The 26,477-nt window shown below is 53.8% G+C and overlaps 1 protein-coding gene across 1 annotated transcript in view; it reads right to left on the bottom strand.

The window, feature by feature from the left end:
* The window catches only part of BACE2 (beta-secretase 2), a 72,500-nt gene extending 46,800 nt beyond the window's left edge, over nucleotides 1-25,700 (bottom strand). Inside the window, exon 1 of the mRNA XM_037042991.1 lies at nucleotides 24,994-25,700. Coding sequence (XP_036898886.1) covers nucleotides 24,994-25,293 — 300 coding nt within the window. The 5' untranslated portion in view covers nucleotides 25,294-25,700. The remainder of the gene's footprint in view (nucleotides 1-24,993) is intronic.
* Nucleotides 25,701-26,477: the final 777 nt, after the last annotated feature.

Below are 26,477 nucleotides of genomic sequence, written 5' to 3'. Positions count from 1 at the left end.
AGATCCTGCCACAGTGCTCGCCAGCCCCTCCTGACAGAGGCCGGGCACACCAATGCAGAGAAAGCTACCCGAACACAGCTAATTCTCAGATGTTCTGTAGAGACTTCCCAGCTAGTGTGGCCAAAGCCAGCCTTTAAGGAAACTCAGTTCAGAGTCGCGGCTAGGCAACGTGGGTCACCACCTCGCTCCTTCCCAGAGCCTATGATTTGAGGAGACAGACCACCCTGATAAAGGAGGCAGCAACAGAGCCCTGCAAGGGACGGACATGCAGGGAGCAGTAAACAGTCCGGCTTGGGCTGCAAGGCATGTTTCTGAGCAGTCAACCGGCCAACACCTTTCTCGGCTTCATGACGCTGCCAACAAACCCTTCTCAGGTGGATTTCTCCCCAGGGCTGTGACTGCCTCATTGCAAGTAATCTCAACGGAAAAGGGAAAAATAACAACAGTGCCATTTGCCCTATAATGTTGCACAATCCACTGTAAAATGACCAAAACGCAGAGGCTCAGGGTGCAGGTTTCTCCTGGGCACCCGACCCCAGTCCGCAGGTCAGCAACGTCATCTGCTGCTTCTATCACCCTGGGACTTTCTGAAACCATGTCCTGCCTCCGGGTTCAGCGGCACACACATGACAATCCCACCCCGAAATGCACATCAGTCAGCCTGTGAGAGACACTGAATACACACACAGAACCTCCAATTCCTGCAACGTTTTGTGCTCCCCCGGCCCCACGACAAAGGACTCAGGAGCACTGGAGAGAGATAGTATCCGTGCTCCGCAAGGAGGAATGCAGAAATCCATTGGTTTTTTTTTTAAGTGTGTTGAGTGACAGGGAAAAAGACTTTGAAATTAAACTTTTAAAAGGGGAAGGAGCAGAGACGAGGGGAAGGCGTGGTCCAGCAGGGAAGAACTGAGGTGTCCCCGGGCCTCTCCCCAAATCTGCCTCAGAGCCAAGGGCAAGTTGCAGGCGGGCTCAGAACTAAGTGCAGGAGTTGACTGAGCAAACTGTGGAAGTACTTCCTCCAAAGTGGCGGACGCGCCGCCTCCCACTCCTGCCTTCTCCCCCTCCCGGCCCAGTGTCAGCAGGGTCTCTCCCCTCTCAGTTCTCTCCTCTCCACAACCTGCTGATGGAGCTTGGCCTCACTATCCATTGCCAGCCAGGGTCACCAGCGACCTCTGTGCACTAACCGGCCATCACCCCCTCCAGCCTTCTGGCACCCGGGGCCACCACCGACCACTACTGACCAGTCCCTCCTTGAAGCTTCAAAAGCACCACCTTCCTGGTGATCCCAGCGCGGCCTTCGCTTCTCAGTCTCTGTGGCTGCGATTCCCTCCGCTACCGGTGCCTTGGAAACACCTTACATGTGGCTCCTAAGAGTTCTCCATCCTCAGCCCCTGCTGCATCATCTTCATCCTAGAATCCAGCGGCCTTCTCCGCATCACGTCCCCAGCACTGGTCACCCTCCGTGAGAGTGAGGCCTGTGTGTGGCTCAACAGTTCCTTCCTAGTACCATGGACAGTGCCCAGGGCATAGTAGGTGCTCAGTAAAAATAAACAAAGGAGACTCGGAGACAGACTTCCACTGAGTGGAGACTAAGTAGCAGAAATGCATGTTCTGAGAGAAAGGAAAGTGTTGATACATTTATGACAACAAGTCTGCATTGCGCCGCTACTGATCATACACAAAATATTAAGAGGGCAAAAGACTTTAAACAATCTGTTCTCGAAGAAAAGAAAGAAGATGTCTGAAAATTCTACTACCCCCCCCCCGCCCACCCCCAAACAAAACCTTTCTTCTTGGGCAGTATTCTCCATTCCCAGCAGTCCTACCCAAACTTGCGTAATAAGATTGTACGAAATAATCACGGAATAAGAATGACCACTATGCACACGCCACATGTGAACACGTTTCGAAGGTGGTCAGGTTTTTTCTCCCATGATGAGAGTGCTGTCTTCACATTAACGGGGCTCTGCACGCCGCCAGGCCCTGTCGGGCACACGGGGTCTGGGGCCAGCACCCCTCCACCACTCAGGGGTCTGGGCAGCTCCTTCTCCTGCCTGCATCTCTCTGCTCCCCCATCTAGGGAGGGGGTGCTTGGCCACACTCACGGGGCTCTTGTGAGAAGCACAGTCCTGTGGGTTAACTGCAGTCACGTGGGTTAGCTGCAGGCTAACAGTCACGTGGGTTAGCTGCAGGCTCTCAGCCAGCCAGCCACCACTGCCAGTGTTGAGTACACGCCCAGGTCTCAGCAGGAGGTGGGAAGATGGAGGTCAGACATCGGTGGCCATCAGGACAAGCTCCACTCCGTCCCAAGGAACCTCTGCCCGAGGGCTGGCTCCAGAGGAGGCCGAGTCCAACAGCTCCTGCAGGAAGACTCCTCTCGGAACGGGTCTTGGGGACAGCGAGGACCTTAGCACCACGCCATGCTCTGCCCAGACAAAGCTCACTCACTTTGAACTGAAACATATTGGGGGCTTTATTTTTCTCATTTTTTTCTGGCGCATTGTGCTATCCTTGGCGACATCTTTTGTTGCCTTCGAATTTCTTGTATCTTTCCTCTCAGTGAGCTCCTACGCTATTTGAGGACAAAGCCCTCTTTCTTTGCCTCTTTCTGATGGTCCCCAGAGTGAGGACAAGAGGGACCCACTAACCCCTGTTCCCAGGGTGGGAGGAAGAGTATGTGAGCGCCCAGTGAGAGCAGCGGAAGAGCAGCTAAGAGGCCAAACCTGAGAGAAGCCAGAGAGAATTCACCAGGCCAGAGTCACGACACATTTGTCCAAATAGTTTATTTAGACTCGTTTAGAACTGGTTGGGACGGACGACCCTCATTAATGTCCCACCTGCTCTACCAAATAAACACACACCCCCTGTTAAATATCCAAGGGTAAGTCAGAAGCCAGAGGACAGCAGAGGCTGGAGGCGCCCAGCATGGGCCCTGGCGGTTTTCTCCAGTGGCAGGAGCAGCCTCTCCACCATCCACTGTCCAGGGCAGGCCTCGAGTGACGGTCACAGAGTGAACGGTGCTGGCAGCGACCCTTAATTAACCCCAAATGCACAGCAGCTGACGGACTGAGACCTCTGTTTCTTCGCTCCCCTGGTGGACAGCTTGGAGTGTGCCCGCCGCCTCCCGGAAGTACCCCCAGCAGGACTGAGCCCAGGCGCCCACTGCTCCTCGGGGCCTGTCCTTTCTGCCTTCCCCTCCACGAATGCCTCGGGCAGAGAGTCCAGGGGAGGCTGAGTCGTGCAGACGTTGCCTTACGCAGCCCAAAGACCAAATACCTGCTAACTCAGACCCCAAACAAAACGAACGCAGAGTGGTCAGAAAAGCTGAGATCTTCCCATGGCTCCCACTGACTGAAGCCCGCACGGCGGCTGCACACCTCCACTGCCCCTTCTTAACCTGTTGACGCATCGGGCAGTACCTGTGCAGAAAGCCAGTTGCTCATTGCTGCAATAAGGCAAAATGTTGCAGTAAAGGAAAGAACTGCGTGATGCATCTAGTTCCTGATGAGCAGCCCAAGATGTCTCAGATATCACTGTCTCTTTTTCAGCAGGTTAATAGGAAAATTAGCAGATAATTTAAATAATGGCTCATTTAACGCAACGATTCCTAATTACATCAGCGGCCCATCTGCCGGAGGCTGCCAGCCAGAGAACCCATGGCGGCGTCCTTTCCGGCCCGGCCACGCGGGCTGTTTGCCCACAGTTATTACCCGTGATTGTCAGTGCCGATCTTGTTAATCAGGTTCTTTCAGCGCTTCAATTCTAGAAATGAATCTCATTTGCTTAAACACATCTTGTTGAAGAAAGCAAAAATAATTGCCACGCGTCACTTCTCCACAATCTAAAATTAAGGCTGTTTTTATAAAGAAGGGGGAAAATCGTTCCCAAAGGGCTCCACTTAACACAACCAGATGTTGAAGAACTTCGCTGAGAGGAGCTCGATGGCGCTGTTTATTCAGGCTCTGCACGTGCGTGTGTGTGCGTGCCCTTGCACACTTGTGCTTCCACTATCGCACCACAGGCCCTCAAGTCAAGAACACAAGTTAAGAAAACACAAGTCAAGAACCATGCAGATTCCTCGGCTCCTTCTGGAAAAACCCCAACTTGCCAAGTGTGTGGGGGCATGGGGGGAGGGGCCCAGGCTTGGCTGCTTGGTTCCAGCCGTGGTGACCGTTTTCCGGGGATGCTCCAGGCTGGGCAGGTTGCGGCTGAGACAGCAGGATCTGGAGTGCAACATGGTTGCTGTAGGGTCCCTGTTTGGAGAGCCGAAAGTTGTCACTCGATCAGAATCCTTCTGTTCATGGGAGCTGCCACAGCCTCTGCAGCTGAAACCTGTCCCTGGGGTGGTGGGGCACTCACTCCCTGGGGCCGGGGGAAGGTGCTCCCAAAGTTTGGAAACCTTTCAAAGCACCCATCCCTGTTAGGAAGAGCAGGAATGGTAAGGGGTGAGATTTTATCAGGCACCCACAGCCTTAAACGTGCTGGCAAGGACTGCCCAGCCCTAGGACGCTGCTGTTTTCGTTTTCCACCTAGGGTCCCAGGGTGCAGCCTGCACCGTCTCCAACGCAGAATAGCAAGAAAACTACAAGTGTGGGGCCTGTGATGCCTGGACCTGAGCCCTGGCTCGGCCTCCTATGGGCTGAGGAGTCTCAGGTAAGCCACGCACCCTCTCTGAGCCTCGGTGTAAGGTAGGATTCAGAAAGTGCTGCTCTGAGGGGCACACGGGGTGGGCGTGATGCAGCCAGAAGAGCGCCTGGCGCACTCGATGACTTCATTTCTCTGAGAGGGGCAGTGTGACTCTGCCTTTCCTCTCGTGGCAGGGCTGACTTCTCCCATCACAGTGCCCACACGACCTGCAGCGCATTCCCACCAGGCCTCCTAGCATCTCTGTGCGGTGTCTAGTCCCTGCACAGACCAGAGGTGACATGTGCAAGCTGCACTCCCAGGAGGCCGTGCTCAGCGGTCCTTCCTGGTGCACAGCAGCTGCTGCTGCAGCAGGTGAGGCTGAGATGGATGTGACCACGCGCTGAGACACGGGGAGTGACCTCTGGGGGGGGGGGGCAGTGCCCGAACTCGGCTGGAATCCCAGGGTCCCCGACCCTGTTTTTGCTCTGCCTGCCTTTTCTTCCCCACCCTGGTCAGCAGGTCACTCTGTCCCCTGATGCCCAAGCTCCTCCATTCCCTTTCCTTCTGCCTCTATCTCCATGAATCTGTGTCCTGTCTCTTCCACTGGAGTCTTCCTGAAGCTGCTCATGTTTCCCCCGCCCCCTTGTTACTCCTGGGATCACCCCAGTGTTGTGAACCCTGAGCACAGTGCCGGGCACACAGTAAGTGCCCGATAAGGGTTGTTGAATGAAGGAATGGCGCCCGAACACCACTGAGGCCATCCTGTTCCGAGAGCCTGCAGTCTAGCTAGTTTGAGCTCTCTGGCCTGGGTCTCTCAGGTTCCAGTGCCCTCCCCAGGGTCCTGGTGAGTCCGGGAGCCCTCCAATCCCAGAGCGTCCTGGGCTCTGAGGACAGTTTCTAACAGGACGGTAGCAGTAGCATCACTGCATCCTCGGGAGAGAGAGAAGACTGTCCTCTAAACCCACCGCCCCCGTGAAGCTGTCGGTGGATTTCCCGCTCCGTCTCCTGCTGACCTGTGAGAGCTGACTCCCACCTGGTTCCACGTCCTGTTCTAAGGTTCCCTCGATCCTTTTAGGTAGCTGAGACCTGGAGATGACATCCACATGCAACTCCCAGGGGTGGGATCACACGTCCAGGGATGGCCCTGGGACAGGGGTTGGCAGATCCAGGGCCAGAACTAGATGCTGATTCCCCTCTGGGCTCAGAGTTCAAGGGACACGGTGGGAGGTGTCCATTGGCCATTGTTTCTGCACATGGTGGCTTTATCTTCAGAGATCACAACATCCAGTGCCTGGTCCTCTGCCTGTCGGACGGAGAGGCCAAGCAGGAACTCAGGAGGGAACTGCCCTGAGCAGCCTCACGCCAGCCAAGCTTCTGGAAGTCAGAGTAGGAAGCCAGAAAGTGCTTGTTTGTGGAGGACATTCAGTGACAGAGGTCTGGTGGGTGCTTCCATGTGCTTGGCCAGTGCCCCTCTCTCTGCAGGCCAACTTGGGAGGGGCCTGGGGGCACAGAGAGGAAGAGCACGGGGGGCACCCTTTCTGCGGAGGGTGCCATGGGGCCTGCAGGGTCCCTGCTTGGGCCGAGGGCGTCTCCTTCACCCTCCGAGGTCACGCCATCTACCTGCTGGCAGGATGCCAGCCCACTGGTTGAGGAATGAAGGCGGAGATTTCAGAGTCATGCGAGAGAGTCACAAGGCTGGCCCTCACTCACAGATGCCGGTAAAAATAATGATCCCTCGTCCCCTGTTCACACCGAACCGCTGCTCAGAAAGCCCTTAGTACAAAGGACAAAAGCAGGTCTGTCTCCATATTTTGGTGATTCTGGGGGAAAGGGTCAGGCAGGGAAAGCTCTATTAGAGAGCAAGCTAGTCTTTTCTTCCCCAGAGAGACAACTGCAACCACTCCCTACAACCTTCCTGCCTTTTCAGGGACGGCGGATGTCACGTCAGCGAAAAATCAGCTCTTTTCTGCACACGTGCCGAAGGAGTCTGAGCAGATTCTCATCAAAGGCTCCATGTCTTCACTCCCAACATATTTACGGAGGTTCACTAAATGGTCCCTTTGCTTACGAGTTGCCGGTGGCAACTGAAAAGTCATTTCAGCTCCAGCGGGGTGGCTAAATTGGTTGGAGTGTCATCCCATACACGCAGAAGGTTGCAGGTTCGATCCCCAGTTGGGGTGCGTGCAGGAGGCAACTGATCGGTGTTTCTTCCCCACATCGATGTTTCTCTCTTCGTTCCTCTCTCTCTAAAATCGATAATAATAGTAATAATAACAAATTCTCCAACGAGGACTGAAAAAAAAAAAGAAAGAAATCTTTCTTTTTTCTTTAAAAAAAAACATGGGATTAACCCTGGTCCCCAACGTTAAAATATCATCAGTTTTTAGCAAATGTTTAAAAATAAAAAAGAAAGATAAAGCGCAGCCCGGGGCAGGATTTCCAAGTCACTATTGTTATAAAATGGTTGTTCCTCCGTGTTATTCTAGGCACTAAGGTTCCTTTCTCTAATTGTGGTGAGGCACACGTGAGGTGACGTTCACCCCGGAAGCAATTTTGGGTGCACAGTTCAGCGGCGTCAGGCCCATTCATGCGGCTGTGCAGCCGCCGCCACCACCCAGAGCTCCTTTCATCTTGCAGAACGGAAACTGTCCCCATTAAACTAGCCCCCCCCCCCCCCTACTGCCCGGCACCTACCAGGTTACTTTCTGACTCCATGAATTCGGCTATTCTACATACCTAGTAAGTGACTGAGCATAATGTCCCCAGGGTTCATCCATGCTCTCTAGCAGGTGTCAGAATGTCCTCCCCCTTGTAAGGCTGAATACTAATCCATTGTGAGTGTGGGCCACATTTTAAAAATCCCTCAATGGACACTTGGGCTGCCCCCACCTTCTGACTACTGTAAATAGTCAGAAGTAATGCTGCTTGGCCACAGGTGCACAAAGATCTCTTCCAAAGCCTGTCTCTCGTCTTCTGGGAGGATATTTTTTCAATAAATATTTAGTGAGCAGCTAGCACATGCTTGGACCACGGGGACCAAGAAGGTAGAGTGTCCCTTGAGGAACTGACCACCTAACGTTCAGACGAGAGACCGGCTTCCTCTTTATAATGATTTTTAGTCTGCTGAGTCCACCAGAGGTTCCGTGGGGAATAAAGTGCAGGAAACTGGAGAGGATTCATCTAAGGTTTCTCTACTGACTTAGAAGGTTCCTGCCTTAGCCCTTTCCCCTGACACTTGATACTCTTAAAAAACAATGCCCTGTGCTTATTTGTCAAGCTACTATCGCCAGTTTTAATACCATGTGCAGCAAGAACCAGGAAAGCAAATTTCCCATAGGGCGATGGACGGCCAGTCACACACTCCGTCACTCTGAGCGGTGCCTACGTATGACACAGAGCGACTGCTATGTTTAAAACCCACCCAGCAAGGGGCCTGCTCGGCCAGCCTCTGAACACCCATTCTATGAAATACATGCATGACCTCATATTCGGCTGACTGGGGGATGCTGTGACCCGGCGTTTCCACAGACACCTTCTTCACATCTGAAACATCATCCCAGCTCATAGTCTCTGCACCTGCTGCTCTGGTCAGCCCACGCTGTGACTGAGAGCCCCCAAAGCCCACTGCCTTCTGGTTTGCCGCCCTGCCCTAACTTCAGGCCAGTGACTTAAGAAACAGGCTATTTGTATGTGGTTTGCAAAAGGCTTGGATGTTTTTTTCCTTGTTAAATCCACAAGGGAAAGAAAAAGTATTTTAATAGGTCTAGAGTGATCAAAGATATCATCCTCTACTAAAGAAAATTTTTAGAGCCCTTCCAAGTAAATTCCTTTCAGGAATGACCTTAAATCTCCATTGATCCCCACATTTTTATGGTGCCCAGATATTCTGAAAGAAGGCTGACCCAGCGGAGAAATGACAGATGTACTCCTTTTTTGCTTCTACGCCAGCTAAACACAGATGTGTTCTTAATTAGGGTCTAAAAGGGTCACACAGAAATCTTGCAGAACACCCTAGAGATGAGAGAAACCAAGGAGGCTAGGCAAACAAAGAAAAAGAGAAAGCATAACATGTTAACCTTGGCAAAGTCTTCCTGCCCCTTCCCCACTGAGGTGTCTTCTCGGGGTCCATTTGACGTCACTGTCCGGTGTCATCTCAGCCTCCCACCATTCACTGACCAAACACCTCGTCACCAGTTTCCATACAAGTCAAAAGAACAGCATCCAGGTCATGACACGCACAGCAAACAGTGGGTTCCAGTCACACTTGCCCATTAGTGCAAAGACCCGTGAGGATAATTCTTAGTAAAAACTGTATTACAGGATTTCACAATTGCCTAAACATTAAAAACAATGTAAAGGCCAACAAAGGACACAGATGGCGTTTGCACTTGAGACAGATGTTTTTAGAGTCCCAATATACCTGCCCCATCCAATCGGAGCCTCTCACTGGTAGCATCCAACTGCAAGAAGTTTTAAAACAATCAAGTTATAGTTTTAAGCACTGACAATGATCCTTAAAAAATGCTGGGCTTGCTACTCGGGAAAATATTGATTACTCTTGGAAACTTCCCAGATTAACTCCAATGACCTCATCCACGGCCAACAGAGTATCAGCATACAGGTGCCTGAACTCTGATTTTTGGGAAGGGTCTCTCAGCCTTGCTACAGGTGTTAATACGCACCCCCTGCTTGCACACCTGTGATGCCCCTCAGTTCTGGGACACCGTGGAGACAGATGTGAGGGGGCTGCTCAGTCTGAAATGTCTTCTCCCCGGAGGGACACCGGGTTGGAGATCAATGAAGTGCCCAGACGGAGGAGCAACGCTGAGAGCCGCAGCTGAAAGCCCCGTGCTTTTAAGTGCCAGGTTTCGTACAAAACATTTCAACCCATTTTGTTCCAAGAGCTCATAAGGGCAGGCAGCAAGAAGGTCCTGGCCCCGGAGGACTGGCTCGAAAAGAAGCCATAATTTTCTGGGTCGCTGGAATGGCACGATTTTGCCCCACATGGAAGCGTCTTGGTTTGCGAGAAACACACGTAAGGCTGGGCAGCGCACCTCCTTCTCTCTGCCCAGAGCAGGTGCATAGTGGGTGTGGCGGGTTTCGGTGACAGTAACATCCGCTTGTTGAAGAACAAAAGACTTAACAAGACAAATAGTTTCTATGATCCAGAAAATAGGCCAGGGGTGTCATATCATAGCACAGAGGCGATTCTACCCCAGAGAGCCCCCACCCTCCTTCCGGCCAACCTCACGTGAGTTGGCGAGAGCCAACAGGAGGAGAGGGGTGGGGGACCTGGGACCCCCGAGCCTGCACCCAGCACCGGCGTGAGGGTGAGGCAGAGCTGGAAGGGCCGTGTGCATTAGGTTCCCCTCAGGGGCTGGGACATCCTCGGGGTGTTGGGGGGCTCCGCACCAGGACAGAACACCAGCCTGGACCGGCTCCGGCAGCAGGAACTCCTCTCCGCACAACTCTGAGGTCCGTCCGAAGTGCCCGCAGGGCTGATTTCTCCCGGGGCCCTCGCCTTGGCTTGCAGACGCCTGCCTTCTCGCTGCCTCTCCCCTGGGGGCTCCCTCTGTGAACACGCACACCTGGTCTGTGTGTGTGTGTGTGTGTGTGTGTGCATGTGTCGTGCCCTCTTTCTATAAGGTCACCAGTCGGACAGGAGCAGGGACCCCCCTGACAGCCTCGTTACAACTTAATGACCCCATCAAGGCCTTCCCATCGAATGCAGACACATCAAGCTTCTGGGGGTGAAGAACTGAACACATGACTTGGGGGTGGACACAATTCAACCCACGGGGGGCCAGCACAGGCAAGGATGAGGCGGAGACCCCGCACAGCCCGAGGTTTGAGTCCCACTCCATGGGTCTGCGAAGGAGACGGTGGTGAAGACAGATTCGACAATGACCTTGGCCCCTTCTGCAGCTCAGTATATTCCCTACAAACTGACTAACCTATACACTGCAGCCTGAGTTAAAAATGTTGGTTAGACTTGCAAATGAAACAAAGTTTTGTTCTCACTGTCATTATCACCAGTGGTGCTAAGCAGAGCCCAGCAGGAGACAGATTGTACCCCAGGGCTCGTGGGAGAAGGGGTGATGGAGGGCTGCCCGTGGGGTGTGGGCAGGGCTCAGATGGGCACAGGCTGGGGCACTCAGAGCCCCACTCTCCCATCCCGGCTGGAAGGGGCAGGTCGGGAGACAGAGGTGGGAAGTGACCTGCTGTCAGCAGCTGCCGCTGCGGAGGGAAATGCAGCCACGTGCAAACTGGAAGGGGAGGTGCCTGGGGCGTCTGTCTTGTCCTAATGGGCCTGATCCGAAGCCAGGAGCAAAGGGAACCGAGCGGGACTGTTTTGGGGAGCTGGCCACCTTGACATGGCACAGAAGGGCCCCTCCTCGTTGAGTCCCCTGGGTGTGCCATTTTCACCCAGCACCCAGACCTGAGGTCTCCCTGTGCGCTAGGTAGGGTCATGCTGCCACCCGCGGAGGGTCCCTGCACCTGCTCCTGGCCCATCTCCCCACCACCCCCGATTCTGGCTCCCGGTGGAGGAAGGTGGGGAAGAGGGAGGCATGGCAGCAGGAGGGCAGAGGGGCTGAGCAGGGTCAGGCCGCCAACCCACCCACCACGAACACAGGTGGGAAACAATGAGCAGACACCAGGCTGCACCCTGATTTCTGAGATCACTCCCCTAAAAAAGTGGGCGGTGCTATAACCCAAGGGGGTGAAATTCATACCTGCTAATCGGGGAGAGGGGTAAAAGGGTCAGATCAAGCTTTCAGTGGCTCCCTTCTATTCTGGGACTGCTCTGCCGGAGGAGCTTATTAAAGAAGGTGGACAGCATCCTCTCCAGAAGGCCAAGTGTCAGGCACAGACCGGCGCACGGGAAAAAGGACGGCTTGCTGAGCATCTGTGTTTACCCACGCACTGGCTCCAGTACCAGGACATCTTGGCTCTGTTCAGCAACGGGCAGCTCCTCTGGAACCAAACCAGGCCCCCCTTCCTAGGAAGGCTCCCGAATTCCCGCAGACCAATGACTGAAAGTTTTTGGATAAGCTATGCCACCAGGAAAAAAGATTTCTTAGCACTCAACCCTATCTATGAGCATTTACTCTACACCTTACACGCTCGCCAGCAGCCAGCACAACGGTTCAGAGCACTCAGTTGGGGACCAACGCCCCCCCCCGCCCTCCCTTCTCAAATCCTGGCTCTGCCCTTGTGAGCTGCATTGCCTCAGCAATGGAACAGTCTGAGCCTCAGTTTCCTCAGCTGTAAAATGGGGATAGTGAATGCTAAACCCTTATGGTCCCTAATGTCCATCAGTAGCTCTAGCAAATGAACCAGAAGGTACTACTTACCTCTAGGCTTTTTTTAAAAAGGAACTATTTGGAAAACTTTTACACAGGCCATAAATTCTGTTTCCAAAGTTAAAGGTTCAAAGAGGTGTGTGTGTGTGTGTGTTTGCAGGTAGCAAACTTCTATCATCGTTGGTAGTAGAAAATCAAATAATAACAGAAACATTTAGACGTATCTTCAAAGACTCTCTCCATAGCTGGATTTTCTTTTGAAAAGCACTGTTGAACCCAGTGTTAAAATCCCACCTCAGAGGGACACCTTTGAATTGTGATTTTTTTCCCAACACCTCCTAAGTAGCATGCCTCTGCCGGCCAGGTGTGATCGCCACGAGCGCCAGCCATTCTGGGGCTGTGGCTTTCTGGGCACAGAAAGCCCACCGTTGGTCTTCAGAGGGCTTGCGTTTTAACCCAAACCGGACCAATAAAGTGCTGAAGTCTGCAAAGTGACACCACTGGCTGCCCGCAAAGGGACACGGGAGGGAAGAGAGGTCCTGCTCGCTGACCGGCACAATCCCCCCATCTTTGGGGACCTTTGTCCTGTCTCTCACGCAAGGTGCCTATGTGAGTACGTCCTCGGTCTTAGATGAAGAGACACGTGCTCATACACACTCCCCCCCCCTCCAGCTTCCCTCACCTGCAGTTCTCCGAGTCCTCGTTCATTGCAGTCGCGTCGCGTTCCATGGTCTAGTCTGTCACTCTACCAGTCAGCCCCTTCTTGATGAACGCTCGCGCTGTTACAATCATTTGCTATTATAGTACAAGTAATGTGACCATGAATAGACTTGTGAATTGCTTTTCATATTTTTTCCCAGTGTAACTTTCGTCAAGCTCCCAGAAGTGGATTTCTGCGTTGAAGGACAAATGCATATGGAAATTGGCCAGATATCTCCAAACGTCCCCCTGCAAGGCTCGCACGATGAGAGAGCATTTTAATAGCCTTTTCCCTTGTCACACAACTGCCTTCAAACAGGCTCTGTCAATTGTTCTTCTCCACCCTTGAATGAAATCTTAGGCAAAGCTTATATTTTTCCGATAGCTTTGTGGTAATACCTTTATTTTTAGGAATTGTAAGTCTAGTCCTATCTAACATCAACGCTGGGATCTGGCATCCAATATCATGGCTTGTCTGGGGTTCAGAGACCTCCCGAAGGGAAGGGGAGGTGGGGCGGGACTCATTTCTGTGTCCCTGCATTGCTCACAACAATGTCTCTGATTCCCCCAGGACGGAAGGAGGAGTAAAGAGAGCAACGTTCTGGCCGGACTTCCCGGTTGGTGTGCTCTGGGTGTGGCTGGTGTCTACACACCTCGCCTTCCTTTGGTGAGGCACAGATTGGGTTCCTCGGAGCCACCACCTGCCCCTCCCCTATACCCACCAGGCATGACCCCGCCCGCAGCTTCCGGATGTGGGCGAAATCCCCGCTGGCCACGTGGCCGCTTAGGCTCCCTCCTTCGTCTCTAGCACCTGACAGGCTAACCCGAGGACAGCAAACGTGTTCTGTACAGAGGTGGTGAGGAAGGCAGGCTTGGGCAGCTTGGGGACTGTCTCAGCTACTCAATTCTGACCGCGTCATGGGGAAGCCGTCACAGACACTGTGAAGAGGAATCAGGACGCCCGGGTTCTGATAAACCTCCATTGGAACCTGCCTGGTTTTTACCAGGCCAGGCAGAGTAAGTGGGCCAACGCCCCACCGAGCCCACACAGACCCCCTCTGGTGGTCTCCTCCCGGGGGCTCCTTTTGTGGTGGCCAAAGTTTAGACCCCTAGGACAGGGTCCACGTCTTACCCACTGGAAACAGGGTCTTGCCAATAACAGCAACAAAGAAAATAATAAAAGATTGTTAGACTTATCTTCTTTTCTGGAGATTTCCAAGAGAAGAATGGCACATTGCCTTCAACTTTTTAAAAATTATCACTTTTTTTCTCAAAGAGTTTTGATGGTGCATCATTTGGAACGTATTTGGTGGAAGTAAACAGGAAACTACAGGTTTAGAGCAGCTCCAATAGGAGAGACCCGTTTTTTTTCCCCTAAATCAAGAAGTCTCGGGGAGTACCAATACCAGGGACTGCTGGTATTGGACAACATCTCAGGGAGAATCGGTGTCAGCCTGCCCTCTCCCCTGACCTCTCGCTCAAGGTCAGAAGGTGGCTGTCCCTGTTGAAGGCCTTGCGTTTTTGTCAAAGGCAGGAAGGAGGAGAAGTGATCATTTTGGCCATACCTGGCACTTTTATCAGGAAAACATGAGCTTCCCCTGAGATCCCCCAGGAGACCCCTCACTTTAGGTGCAGGTCCCCCAGCTGCGTCCTTTGTCACAAAGGAGGCTGTGGTGGCAGCTTCAGCCTGGAGAGGACTCTGGGTGTGGGTTTGGTCACCCGGCTGAAGATACCTGCCCGGGTCAGGCGACAGAGTCACTGCCACCACCACACTTCAAAACCAGACTCGGACACAAACAATGAAAACAAACTCTGTCCAGGGGGGCCCACCTGGTGGTCCGTGGGCCACATGCAGCCCAGGATGGCTGTGAGTGAGGCCCAACACAAAATCATAAATTCACATAAAACATTATGAGATTTTTCTGGCATGACTACCTGTCACAATGTATTTGAAGTGTGGCCCATGACAATCCTCCTTCTTCCAGTGTGGCCCAGAGATGCTAAAAGATTGGACACCCCTGCTGTGGTATAGCCCTTGGAACTTGAACTTCCAATCTGCCTTTTAATGCTTCTCTTTTGAATACAGACAGCCGATAATCCCCAGGTGTCTGAGGAAAGGTCCCAGCATGAGGCAGGGACCCTGACGAATACCCCAAGGAAAGAAACTCAGAGACAACGGAAAAGGCAGGGAGCAGAATGAAAACCCCCCAAAACATCATATTTCCTCAGAACATCAGAAGACGCACAACTCTGAATCGAGAATGGGGAGCAGCAATGACGATGCAAACACTCTGGGGAACACAAAGTGCCGCTGAAAGTTCAAGTTCAGACAGAAGAAATGAGCAGGGAGAAAGGAATCAAAAGACAAAGAAATGCAAAACAGGAGTCGCCGACCCATGTGGCCCAACACATGGGTAAGAGGACGTCAAAAAAGAGAGAACACACGTTTTACTAGAAATTTTCTCAGGACTGAGTGTCAGGCTCCTAAACTGAAAAGACTCAGCAAGTGCCCAGCATTAAAAAATAAAATAAAAAAGGCAAGCCACCCTCAGACACTGTCATGATGTTTCAGAACACCACGCCTGGTCACCACACGTCCCCGACATGCCCTGCACTTCGGTATCTCATCCCCAGCCAGCACACAAAGAATCAGACGGCACCGCTCCTACCAACAGCACCAAGGTAGGAGGCGATGTCCCAACAGCTTCGGGACTTGGGGGATGCTGAGAGCCGCTGCCTGGTGTATGCGGCCGGCACTGCTGGGCTCTGCGTCCCCAGTCACTCCATGGGTGCTTGCACAGTCACTGCAGGGCCTTTGTTCCAGTGAAATCTAACCCCCAGGTGCAACTGCACAATCAATAAAAGTCAGCTGTCCCCAAAGCTGGGCCTAAGTCGAGACGACCCGACCCCCGGGTGGGGCCTTCGCCTGTCTGGCTTCAAACTGAACACGGCTTCCCACCCTCTCAAGGCTGGGTCCTCTCTTCTGCTCTCACACCCCAAACTGTACCTCCTCAGAAAGGTCTTCTCGAGCAGTCCTTTCTAAAAAAGTCTTTCCTCCTCTTTCTTATATGCATACCCATTACCACGTTGCACTGTCCTCACAGCACTTGCCTAAAATTCTGTTTACCTTCTTACAGTCTGAGCACACAGGTTGTACGAAAGCAAGGAACATCTTTGTCGACATGACTATTGCCTCCCAGGGCTTAGTACAGGGTCTGGCACACAGGCGGTGCTTAATAAATACGCTGAAGGAATGACAGCATGCTCCTTCTTTGAGTCTAATTCAAAATTCTTCCTGCTCTTTAATCCCCAATCATTCCGGTTAGAAGTGATTTTTAACTCTCCCGTTTCCTTGCTGTATCTGGCAAGAGCAAGACGGTGCTAGAACAAGACAGGAGTGTAAAGATGGGGGAGGGAGGAACAGGCGTCAACAGGTGTCCGCACGCTGCCACTCCCTGCTCGTGCCCACAGCAGCTGCTTCCAGTAGCCAGCGCCCCCTCACCGCTCTGGGCAGCAGCTCCCAGGCCAGTGGAGTGGGTGTGTTGCACTACCAGCATTTCCCACCCTTGGCCCAGTTGACACTTGGACACAGGTAGGTGCGTGTCACCCTGTGCCCAGCAGGGTGCTGAGCAGCATCTCTGGCCTCCACCCACCAGTGCCAGTGGCACCACCCAAGTTATAACAAGCAAACCTGTCTGCAGAGAATATCAAGTCATCTAGAGGGCACAGCTTCCTGGGTTAAGAACCACTGAGTCAGACCACTTGCCCCCCCTCCCCCCTGGGGTAAAGCTCCAGCCCCAGCCTCTCTTGAAAGGGTGGGAGTCCCAGAATCCAACACCATGTTTCCTGCTTTAGCAGAACTAACCACTGAAGGGAGGAGGCCCCCAGACAGATTGGTTAAGGGTCCCACTTGTAACAACTTTTAATTTGTCCAGCAAGCACACTTTTTAGAGCCCGGAGTGCTCTGTTGAGGCACTAATCCACAACAGTTACACATCAGCAACAAGGTGACCTAACCCGCAACAAGGTATCCCACAACAAGGTATCCAGCAACAAGGTATCCGGCAACAAGGTGGGCGGGGTGGGGGACCCAGGAGAGGAAGCCCTAGAAACTTCGAGATCAGTGCAATAGAGCAGCGATTTTCAACCTTTTTCATTTCATGACACACATGAACTAATTACTAAAATGCTGTGGCACAGCAAAAAATATACAGTTTTTGTCAACCTGACAAAAAAGCAGGTACCATTTTGATTCACATCGGAGCTGTGCTGGCTGCTGTCGTATTTTTACTTGACAATCTAAGGGAAGAGAGGTCCGTGCCCCTGACGGAATAATAGTCAGGTACTGCATGTTTGAAAACTTCTCGCGGCACACCGGTTGAAAATCGCTGCAATGGAAAAACGGTGTCTGCGGAGCCTAATAATGTAAGAAGTGGTGCTGTGTCTGCACGTCTTGCTTTAAATTTTGTTTTCCTAGCAGTTCATTTTCATTGATTTACAAATTATTGTCCTGTGAAACCAGAAATTTGCGCCGAGACTGAGCAGCCGGCCCTCGGAGCGCCTTCCGGAAGAAAGCCCGCCCCAGGCCCCACCTGCCAACACGAGGGAACTGGGGACACGGTCCACATGAGCTGGAGATCTTCCAAATAGGCAGAGGAAGCATTACCCAAACAGCTACATTTAGGAGGGCGGAAAACATACCCACTTTGCGCAGAAAACCAGAACACAGGAGAAATCGGCCTCTGTCGTAGCCTCGGAATAGTGTCTAAGAGCTGGGGCCAGGCTGGCTGCTTGGTGGAGGGGGTGTGTTTGGCAGGGTTGGGGGGCACACAATAAAATGCAGACTCTCAAGCCCCAGGGCAGCAGGACTCACCCAGGGAGTCTGACGGGGTCCCAGGACCTGTATTCTAACCAACTCCTTACGGCATTCTTTGCCACAGCGGTCAGCTGGCTTTGTGAAGCAAGAACTCCAGCAACGGCTGAGACCCAGTGCTGTCCACCCTGACCCAGGTTTGGCCCTTGAACAAATCCCGGGGGGCTAACCTGCGTACAACCGAGGAGAGTTAAAGCTATGAAGACCTCTTGCAAACAAGATGGATTATGACGGTGGGGCATGAGAGCTTGCAGAAGGAATCCCAGGTCCCCCAGTCAAATCACCTAATTAACAAGTGAGGGAACTTGAGGCTTCGAGAGGTTGAACTTGTGCTTCACACCCAGCATTTGGCAAGCAGCAGACCTGGGATCAGCACCCACAATGCCTGATCCCCCAAAGATGGCGTGAACCACACAGTTCTGCCTGCTCTCCAGTAGCTTGTCCAATTGGAAAAAGCCAACGAGTTTCCCCAGAAGGCGGCTGATGTGGTGGAAAGGGCTCTGGGTGCCCCCACGGAGGCTTCTGGAATCCTCACCCACCTCCACCAAGAAGCAGCTTCTGTCCTAGCCACAAGTCCTCACCTTGCCAAAGGGTCAGGCCGATGCTCCCGCCCTCTGTGCTACCAGAAAAAGATTTTGATTCAGTACTTCCCACTTTCCGAGGGGGCTCCTTGTCTGCTGCCGATAAGGCCATTTACTCTGTTATGTTTGGGAGGGGCTGGAGGTGAGCGTGGGAGCACGAGGTGGTCCTCAGGAGGCCAGCTGTCAATTCTTCCCTCTGCCATTCTAAGTCCGGTGGGAAGTGGACAGAGAGGTCCCCACAGCCCTGTTGGGCCCCCTGGAATGATGGAGCTGGCCCCAGCCCTGCCTTCTTCCCTCTCCAGAGAGTCCCCTTCACTGTCCTCAAGTGGCAGTGCCAAGATGGCGCATTCCCAGGTACAGGTGTATTGGGTGCCGTATGACACAAATCTGAGAACACCTGCCCCAGGGCCTGTGCTGGATACGACACATTAACTCAACAGCACACACACAAGGTTTGTTTCCTGACTGTGGTCATGTCAGCACTGGGAGAGGAGTTTCTCCTCTTTCAGAATTCCAAGAGGCAAAAAGCAACCCTCTTTTATTGAGTAGCAATGGGGGGGGGAGCATTAGTCCATCTGGGCCAAGGAAAGGACGAAGGGGAGCCAAGTGACAGGCAGTGCAACAGCGCATCACACACCGACCCTCCACAGCCTGGGAAGCCGCCCGGAGCCCAGGCGCGCACCCTCACTCCCACTCCGGCCCACACGTGTGCGCATGCAGGTGCGGGAGCCGCGGTGGGCCACCCACCTGCCTGACAGGTGCGCTCTGTTTTCCAGGTGGTATCTGCTGTCACAAACGTACAGTGAGTCCCGGTGTCAATGCCAAGTCCAGGCTGGACAAGCAGAACAGAGGGACAGTGAGGAGGACTCTGTGACAGATGGCACTGGAGCCAAGTGTAAGCAGAAGGCCCATTGTTAGTGGTAAAAGGAGCTCTGAGGTGGAGGGGACAAGTGCCTTGCTCCCTGTCACACAGGACCCAGCGCCTGCTCCTGCTGCACTCTGGCTGGGGCAAGAGTCAGCAGCCACCCACCCCACCCTCAGCCTAGGTGGCCACCGAATCCAGAGAGCAAGGCCTGGACCTGCCCCGTTCAGAGTGTGAGGTACAAAACAACCCCCAAGGCACACTGCCAGACACCATGGGGAAGGAAAAACGCCACCTCCAAACTCCCCTCCTGGGGTCCAGGACAGCCAGTCACTGCCCCGGAGAAGTCACTAACGCGATCGCTAACCTCGACGTCTCCCTTTCGGTTTTCAGTTACAGGGGCTCAGCAATCGTTCCAGGAGGAAAGAGGCGGCCCAGAGTGGGTTACGCCCACCTTCCTTAACTGAAGGAAATCGGACAGAAGTCAAGGCAGTGCTGGCTTAAGCAGGAAGACGAACTTAGGAGAAAAGGTGTGCATTTTGTACCAAATGCACCAGATATAAAGGGCGGGGTAGATGCCTTACGAAGTCTCCCAAACAGGAAGTACAAGCCCTCAAGCCCTTATTCATCTGTCTCGTTCACCACACGGGAACGCGTCTGTCACGGGCAGGTAAATGCCAAGGATACGAACCTGCACAAACAGAACCGGCCTTTCCCACATCATGCAGTAATTCCAGCAATTTCAGAATTAGTGCAGCATGATAAGAGACTTCAAAGTTGTAGGCAACCCTGACGGGCGTGGCTCAGTTGGTTGGGCGCTGTCCTGCAAAGTGAAAGGTCACCAGTTCCATTCCCAGTCAGGGCACATGCCTGGGTTGCGGGTTCGGTCCCTGGGCAGGGCAGGTAGAGAGGCCATGGATCAACGTGTCTCTCTTACACTGATGTCTCTTTCCCTCTCTTTCTCCCTCCTTTCCCCTCTCTAAAAGTAAATAAATAAAATTTTTAACAACCAAAAAAATTGTTGTAGGGAGGAAACAACACAGAAATCCAGAAAAAGAACCCAAAATCCCCCCTCGGCCTGCCACTCACCTGTCCCCTAGGGCAAGGTCTTATCACAAGGTCTTGTCACAGGTGCCTGGTAAATACAGTGCCAAAACCACCCTTTGCTACTGCCTCGAGTGAAAATTGTATGAGTTCCAAATAAAGTTATTAGCAATTAAAAGATGTTCTACAGAAAAACATCTGTAGAACAATACACTTAGAACACATTTGTGCATTAAATTGTGTCCTCTGGTCCAAAAAGAAAAAGAGACATGTCGAAATCCTAAAACCAGTACCCATCTTTATAGATGTCATCCAGCTAGGAGGAGGTCAGACTGGAGGTCAGGGTGGGTCCCCATGCAGTGACTGGGGCACACAGCGGGGACAGTCACAGGAAGAGGGAGGCAGAGACTGGAGTGATGCTGCTAAGAGCCAAGGAAAGCCGGGCACTGCAGGCAGCCCTGGAGCTGGGAGAGGGGGGACGGGTCTGTCCCTGGAGTCCTCTAGGGAGCAGGGCCCGGTGCACACCCCGGTTTCGAACATCTGGCCTCCAGAACTGTAGGAGAACATGTAGGAGAACACAACATGTCTGCTGTGTTAAGCCACCTCATTTGCGGTCACGTCTACAGGGGCTGCGGGAGAAGAAAAACTCCGAGGTCACTATCGGGGAGGTCAAGCGCCTGCCCTTGGTCACATGCGCAATGGGACCAGCATCCAGGCCCCCGCGACCCGGCCAGACTGCCTCCCCCCACACCCAGGTCATTCACAGCTAACCGAGGCTGCGGCGTGAAAGAGCCCAGGGACGGGGCAGGCGCCGTGGCACAGCCTCGGACTGCGGACCTGGGCAGGCCCGATGGCTCTCCCAGCGCTGCGGCTCACCAGTGTGGCCTCAGACAAATTACTTGGCCTCTCTGAGTCATAGTTTCCCGGGCTGAGAATGAAGTCAGATAGTCGTACACACTTCAAGACTACTGCCAGGATTAAACGAGGTGATCTGTGTGAACTCTTCACATGGTGCGTAGCATGTAATATGCCTGAGATAAAGGTTAGCTGTGAATGTTACGGTTGTTACTTGTTTCTCAGACCGTCCCTCCAAGTTGATCTGAGCGCGTGTCTTGGGTTGGCCTTTTGCAGTCCTTCCTTACAATGTCTTTGGTGTTGAATTCTTCTCTCCAGCTCACTAGCCACCACCTCTCACTCAAAAATCTTGGTGAGAACCTGGTTTTGAGTTTCGGGTTCTTTTAACCCCAGTACTCTTTTCTCTTAATTGTTTACCTTCTCCGTTTGTTCTATCAAATCTCTCCTTGCTGCGGTTGCCTTCCCTTTATTAGCCTTGCTGGCAGTGAGCTTCACGTCATCTGGGGCCACTGGATGGCTTACTCTGCAACGAACTCCTAAACTGCAGTTCTCATTTTCAGTCCCGACTCTGCCCCCAAATTGCGTACTAAGTGATGCTCAGGCCAGTGCACCAAGATTAAAGTGCGAGTCCCCCAAACGATCTCTTGCTTTTTTCTTTTACATTCAAATGTTTAACTATGAAAATTGTTTTTGCTGTCTGTTTTATCTACACTAGTGCAGATGACAGAAAACCTTTCAACAGAAGCCACCACAGCCTTTCTGAGGCCATTACAAGGTGTGTAACTGGGGACCTTTAGCGTCTTCGGTTGGATTCATTGTGTCAGCATGAAAGTCTTTTTTTTATCATGGAAATTGCTGTAATTATAACCCCTTTACAGCACCATTATTATTATTAATAAGACCAAATTGCACAGTTCAAGCAGATGCTGGTTCTCTCCCGTTAGAACTCACATAATGGTACCAAACAAACACCCAGCGCTCATCGCCATGCCAACAGGGTCCTGCTCTCCCCCGGGCTTCTGGGCACATGCCTCCGATGCTTTGAAGAGTGTCAGGCAGAACAAGAGACCCTCAGTTCTTGATTAAAGCATTCAGGGAACCAGCACACGTCCAACAGTTGGTTTGCCGTGTGGGGGGTGGTGGTCTTTGGAGCACTGGTTCCTGCTAAATCTTTGCCTGCATCCAACTATTCATTATGCCCAGAAGGAAGGGGGAACAGCAGGGGCTGCGAAGAGTCCAGTGTTGGACTCTCGTAACAGTCATATGTTAAGTACCTGACACTTTGGGATGTCAGGTTCGGGGATCTCTGGCTGGAAAGGGCAGTGTGAGGCCGAAAGGCACAGAAAAGCAGCCAGGAGGCAGGCAGGCAAGGGAGCAGGAGGCTCAGAATTTGGGTTCTGGAATCCAGCTCCTGGGTTTTCATTTCCCATTCTGTTTTCTTGTCCTGTCGCCCCAGGCAGTCATTCAGCCTCTCCCAGCTCCAGTCCTCCAATCCTCTAAATGGGTCTGAGAACCAGGAGGTGGTTGTTAGGGTCCTCAGGGGTAGCACACACACGCCATGCAGCCCAGTTCTCTCTGGGAGGAGAGCCCTTCACCCCATCCATGACTGTTACTTAATTCCCAAAAGACTCTTGGCTCTTCACTGCTTGGATTTACAATTCCATTTTTCTCTCCACCTAAGCAAGTTTTATTCTAGGCTTCAGGGAATCTGCAGAGAATAAACGCATGACCCGTGGCCATGAGAGAGCAGGAAAACTCACTCCAGGTTCAGAGCCGCCCCATGGCCAGCTGCCCATCTGACCCGCTGCAACACCCTGCCGGTAGTCAGGCGTTTTCTGGGACACAGGGAAAAAAATGAATCCTAATGCACTTGTCACTCTCACCTAAGAGTTTACAGCAGGCATTTGGAGAAATCATACAAATAGATTCACTATAAAGCAGCTTATTACTAAATCAGGCCAAGAAGGAGGCACAGAATATTTCATTTCCTGTCAAAATGTAAAAATTAAATCTGCATTGTTAAAAACAGCCTTCCCTGGAAACCTGCTAATGTTCAACTGAGAAATAACCTTGAATGTGAACTACTTCCTTAGCCAAGGAAAAGATATAAGCATTGAGTACTGAATACATTCCTGTAATGTAAACCTCCCCACTTTAAAGGTCATTGGATTAAATAATAAAGACAAGTTGTTATTTACGAAGCTTTTTTGTTTGTTTCTGAGAGGGGTTTCCCCCCCTTTTCCCTTTCCCTCTTCTCTGGAGCAGGGAGACAGGCACAAGGAGCCATTTATTGCAGCTCCCAAATCTGCTTGACTTTCGCAGGGAGAATTCCCTCCCCCTCAAAAATCAACAAGAGTCCTTCATCCAGGCACGCCATTCCCAAATGGAGAGTCCCTCAGGGCCTGTCCTGCTGGATCATCCTCGGGCCACAGAAGAGGTCCGTCTCCCACATCTTATGATGGGGTAACTGAACAGGGTCCGCCCCGACAGGCATGGTTCAGTGCGTTGGGCTCTGTCCCCACAAACTGAAAGGTCACTGGTTCCATTCTGGGCCAGGGCACATGCCTGGGTTGTGGGTTAGGGGCCGGGCTGGACCGCGGGAGAGACAACCACTGGGCTGTCTGTGTCTCTCACACCACGATGTCTCTTTCCCTCCCTTCCCCTCTCTCTAAAAATAAATAAATAAATAAAATCTAAAAAACGACAACAAACCAGTGCTATTAAAAAGAAAATGTACAAGGTTCTCACCACCAGCACATGTTTTCACGTGGTGGCTCTTACCAGTACCAGCATCTTGTGGTTAAGTTAAACCTTCTCAGCTGACTCCCTCCAACTTCCTGAGCTGACCCTTCCCACCACCCCCCCACCCGCCCCCAGCCTCCCAGGAGGTCCTAAAGTCAACACTCAGATGCAGGGTGACTGGAATCAAAGTTTTCAGCAGGATACATGTTTGAAGGTTAAAAAAAAAACTAATTAAGCAAGTATAGAAGTTGCTCAGTAGAGTTTCTTTTTTTAAAAGAATTTAGCATGGCATGCCTTCCCTCTTAAATCTTGAATAATTTAATTAAAATTACACCAAAGTCATGAGCCTGTTCTATTTATGGGGGAATCGTAGCTGAATTAAAACGCAAAGGACAATGTTAGAAGTAAAAATAAAGTATCTTCAGACAGTGCATTCTCCTGACAAGAACAACTTGAGTTCAAATCACAGTTCGATTTGGAAGTTGGAGAACGGCCGAAACGATCTCCCTGGGGTTTTGTTTGTCTTCAGATCACCGAGCCCAGGGACCGTTTATTTCTTGCTACAGAAAGTGTTAATAAGTGAAAATCATCCTGAAAATGAGAAGAAGGAAAGGTGTTTGATTTCATTTTGTCATGCGGAGGCCACTCGGTCCCCAGCAGCCTAGCTCGGCCAGTCTGCTTTCCCAGTAGCTTTGCTGCATTTGACACTTTTCACACACGTGTGCAGACGCTTCCTTCAGCGCAAAGCCGCTGGGCAGCCGAATGAGCCAGGAGGCGGCAGCGCGACCAGCCGCCTCCGGGGGTGGAAAGGCGCGCGGAAGGAAGGCGGCCAGCTCCGCAGCAGCCCGCCCCGGGCCCGGCAGGCCCCTCTCCGAGGGGACTGCGCCGCTGGAGGCCGGCCACCAGCCTCCTCAGCAATCACACCGCGAGCCAGGGAGGCGGGGAGGGGGCGGCGGGGAGGAAGGGAAGGGAGGGGCGGTGTAAATAGTAATACGAAGTGATTCCCCCGAAATAACAGCGTTGTGCCCAAGGCCCACGGCACGGTCTCCACGCTGGAAGGAGATGTAGCCCGCCAGAAGGAAGTCCCCTGAGATGGAAGTTACTGGTCTCCTCTCGCTGCCCGGCCACAGGGAGCGGGGAGCGGACAAGTTCTGAAACATGTGCACACACCCCGGGCTGCGGCCCCCACAGGGCCGCCGCCGCTCCGCCTCCGGAGTGCGTCTGCCCCGCTCCGCCAGCTGCACCCCCAGCGCCCCTCCACCCCAACCCCAGCCTGCTTTGGGGCCAGGCTAAGCGGCTCGGAAGCCCGGCTGGGCGCTCCCACGAGCCCCGCCAAAGCTCGTGGCTGCAGCCGAGGAACCGCGGGAGCTGCAGGGCGCCGGTCCGCGTGGGCAGGCGACTTACCTTCTGCGGGGGGGTCCCGATCAGCACCTCCAGGTAGTAGCCGCGGCCAGAGTCCCCCTGCAGGTTGTCAACCATGGCCAAGAAGTTGGCCGCACCCCCGGCAGGCTCCAGGGCGAACGCCAGGCCGTCTGCGCGGGGTTGAGCGGGGGGCCCGGGCCCGGGAGTGGGCGCAGCCCCGGGGCTAGTGGCCGTGGCCACTCGGAGGGGCAGCGTGAAGGGTGCCGGGGCCAGCGCCGGGGCGGCGTGCAGGACCCACTGGGCCACCAGCGGCAGCAGCAGCGCCCGGGCCAGCACGCCCATGCCGGCGGCGGGGCCCGGGGATCGCGCCGGGCTCGGTCCGTCCTGTCCCGTCCGGCGACTCGGCGACTCGGCGACTCAGCGCAGGGCTGCGGGAATAGGCTGGATGCGCACCGGGCCGGCGGCGGCGGCGGCGACGGCGGAGGAGAGGAGGGCGGAGGGAGGAGGCTCCAGGAAGAGGAGGAGGCGCCGGAGCCGCCTCTGCCCGCGCCGCCAAGTTGAGCAAGTTGGTCGCCGCTGCCCCCTCTGGCGGGCGGTGGCTGCCCCGCAGGGGCCGGGCCCCGCCCCCGCCCCCGCCCCGCCGCCAAGGTCAAGGAGCGGCAGGCGGCTCGCGGCCCGAGGGGTCCGCGCGGGCCAGCCCTGCCCACCCTTGCAGGTCTCGGGCCGCGCCCCTTCCCGGGGAAACTCGTGTCCCGAACTTCCTCGGAATGCGCCCAGGCGGCCACGGCCAACGGATGTGACGAGGCTCATCTGATTCCAGGGGGGAAAGTTTCGGGAACCCTTAAAGGGGAAGCGTGGGCCTGCCCCGAACCCCCGGCCCCGCGCGCCAGGGCGCCACGCCGGCGTCCTCCGGCCCCGCAGGTGCGGGGGCTGCCAGGCGTGGCTCGGGGGTCAGAGAGGAGAGTCGGTAGGGAATCGCAAAAGAGCCGTGAGCTTGGAGAGCCAGCGAGTCTGCGCCTCCCCTCGCCAAGCACATTCCTGCCGCCCTTCAGCCCACCGGAGCCTGGCCGCTTCCTGGGGCATTGCCGCGCGCCGATCCCCACCCCCGGGCTCCATTCCTGCCCCTCCCCCCTTCCTCATCCCCACTTCGGCCTCTGAGTGATTGAGAAGTGGTCTGAGTGGAGGCTGGGGGAGGGTCAAGGTCCGGGGAAGACAGGCGAGGACGCGAGAGCTTTGGAGACTTCTCGGTGGAGATTCCGGGGACGAGGGGAAATGGGGGGTTGGGACTTGTGGGCTCCTGCTGCTGCGGGAGCCTCGGTTCTCCTGCGCCCACAGTTTCCCGCTGGGGGGGGGGGTGGAGTCCACAGATTCGGATATGATGCTCTCGGGAGCCCGTGGCTCACCGCTCCCTGGATGCCCTCAGTCCACCTAGCAAGTTGCTGTCAGCTTCCAATTTCGGGGCCGCGGGGTCCCGCTGCACCTTCCCCACTTCCCCAGCGGCTCCAGGAGGCGGGTATCTAATTAAT

The sequence above is a fragment of the Sturnira hondurensis genome, unplaced genomic scaffold (assembly GCF_014824575.4).
Source record: "Sturnira hondurensis isolate 20B ecotype Veracruz unplaced genomic scaffold, ASM1482457v3 Scaffold0003874, whole genome shotgun sequence".
Taxonomy (NCBI): Eukaryota; Metazoa; Chordata; class Mammalia; order Chiroptera; family Phyllostomidae; genus Sturnira; species Sturnira hondurensis.
This window is presented reverse-complemented; position numbering and strand designations above follow the sequence as displayed.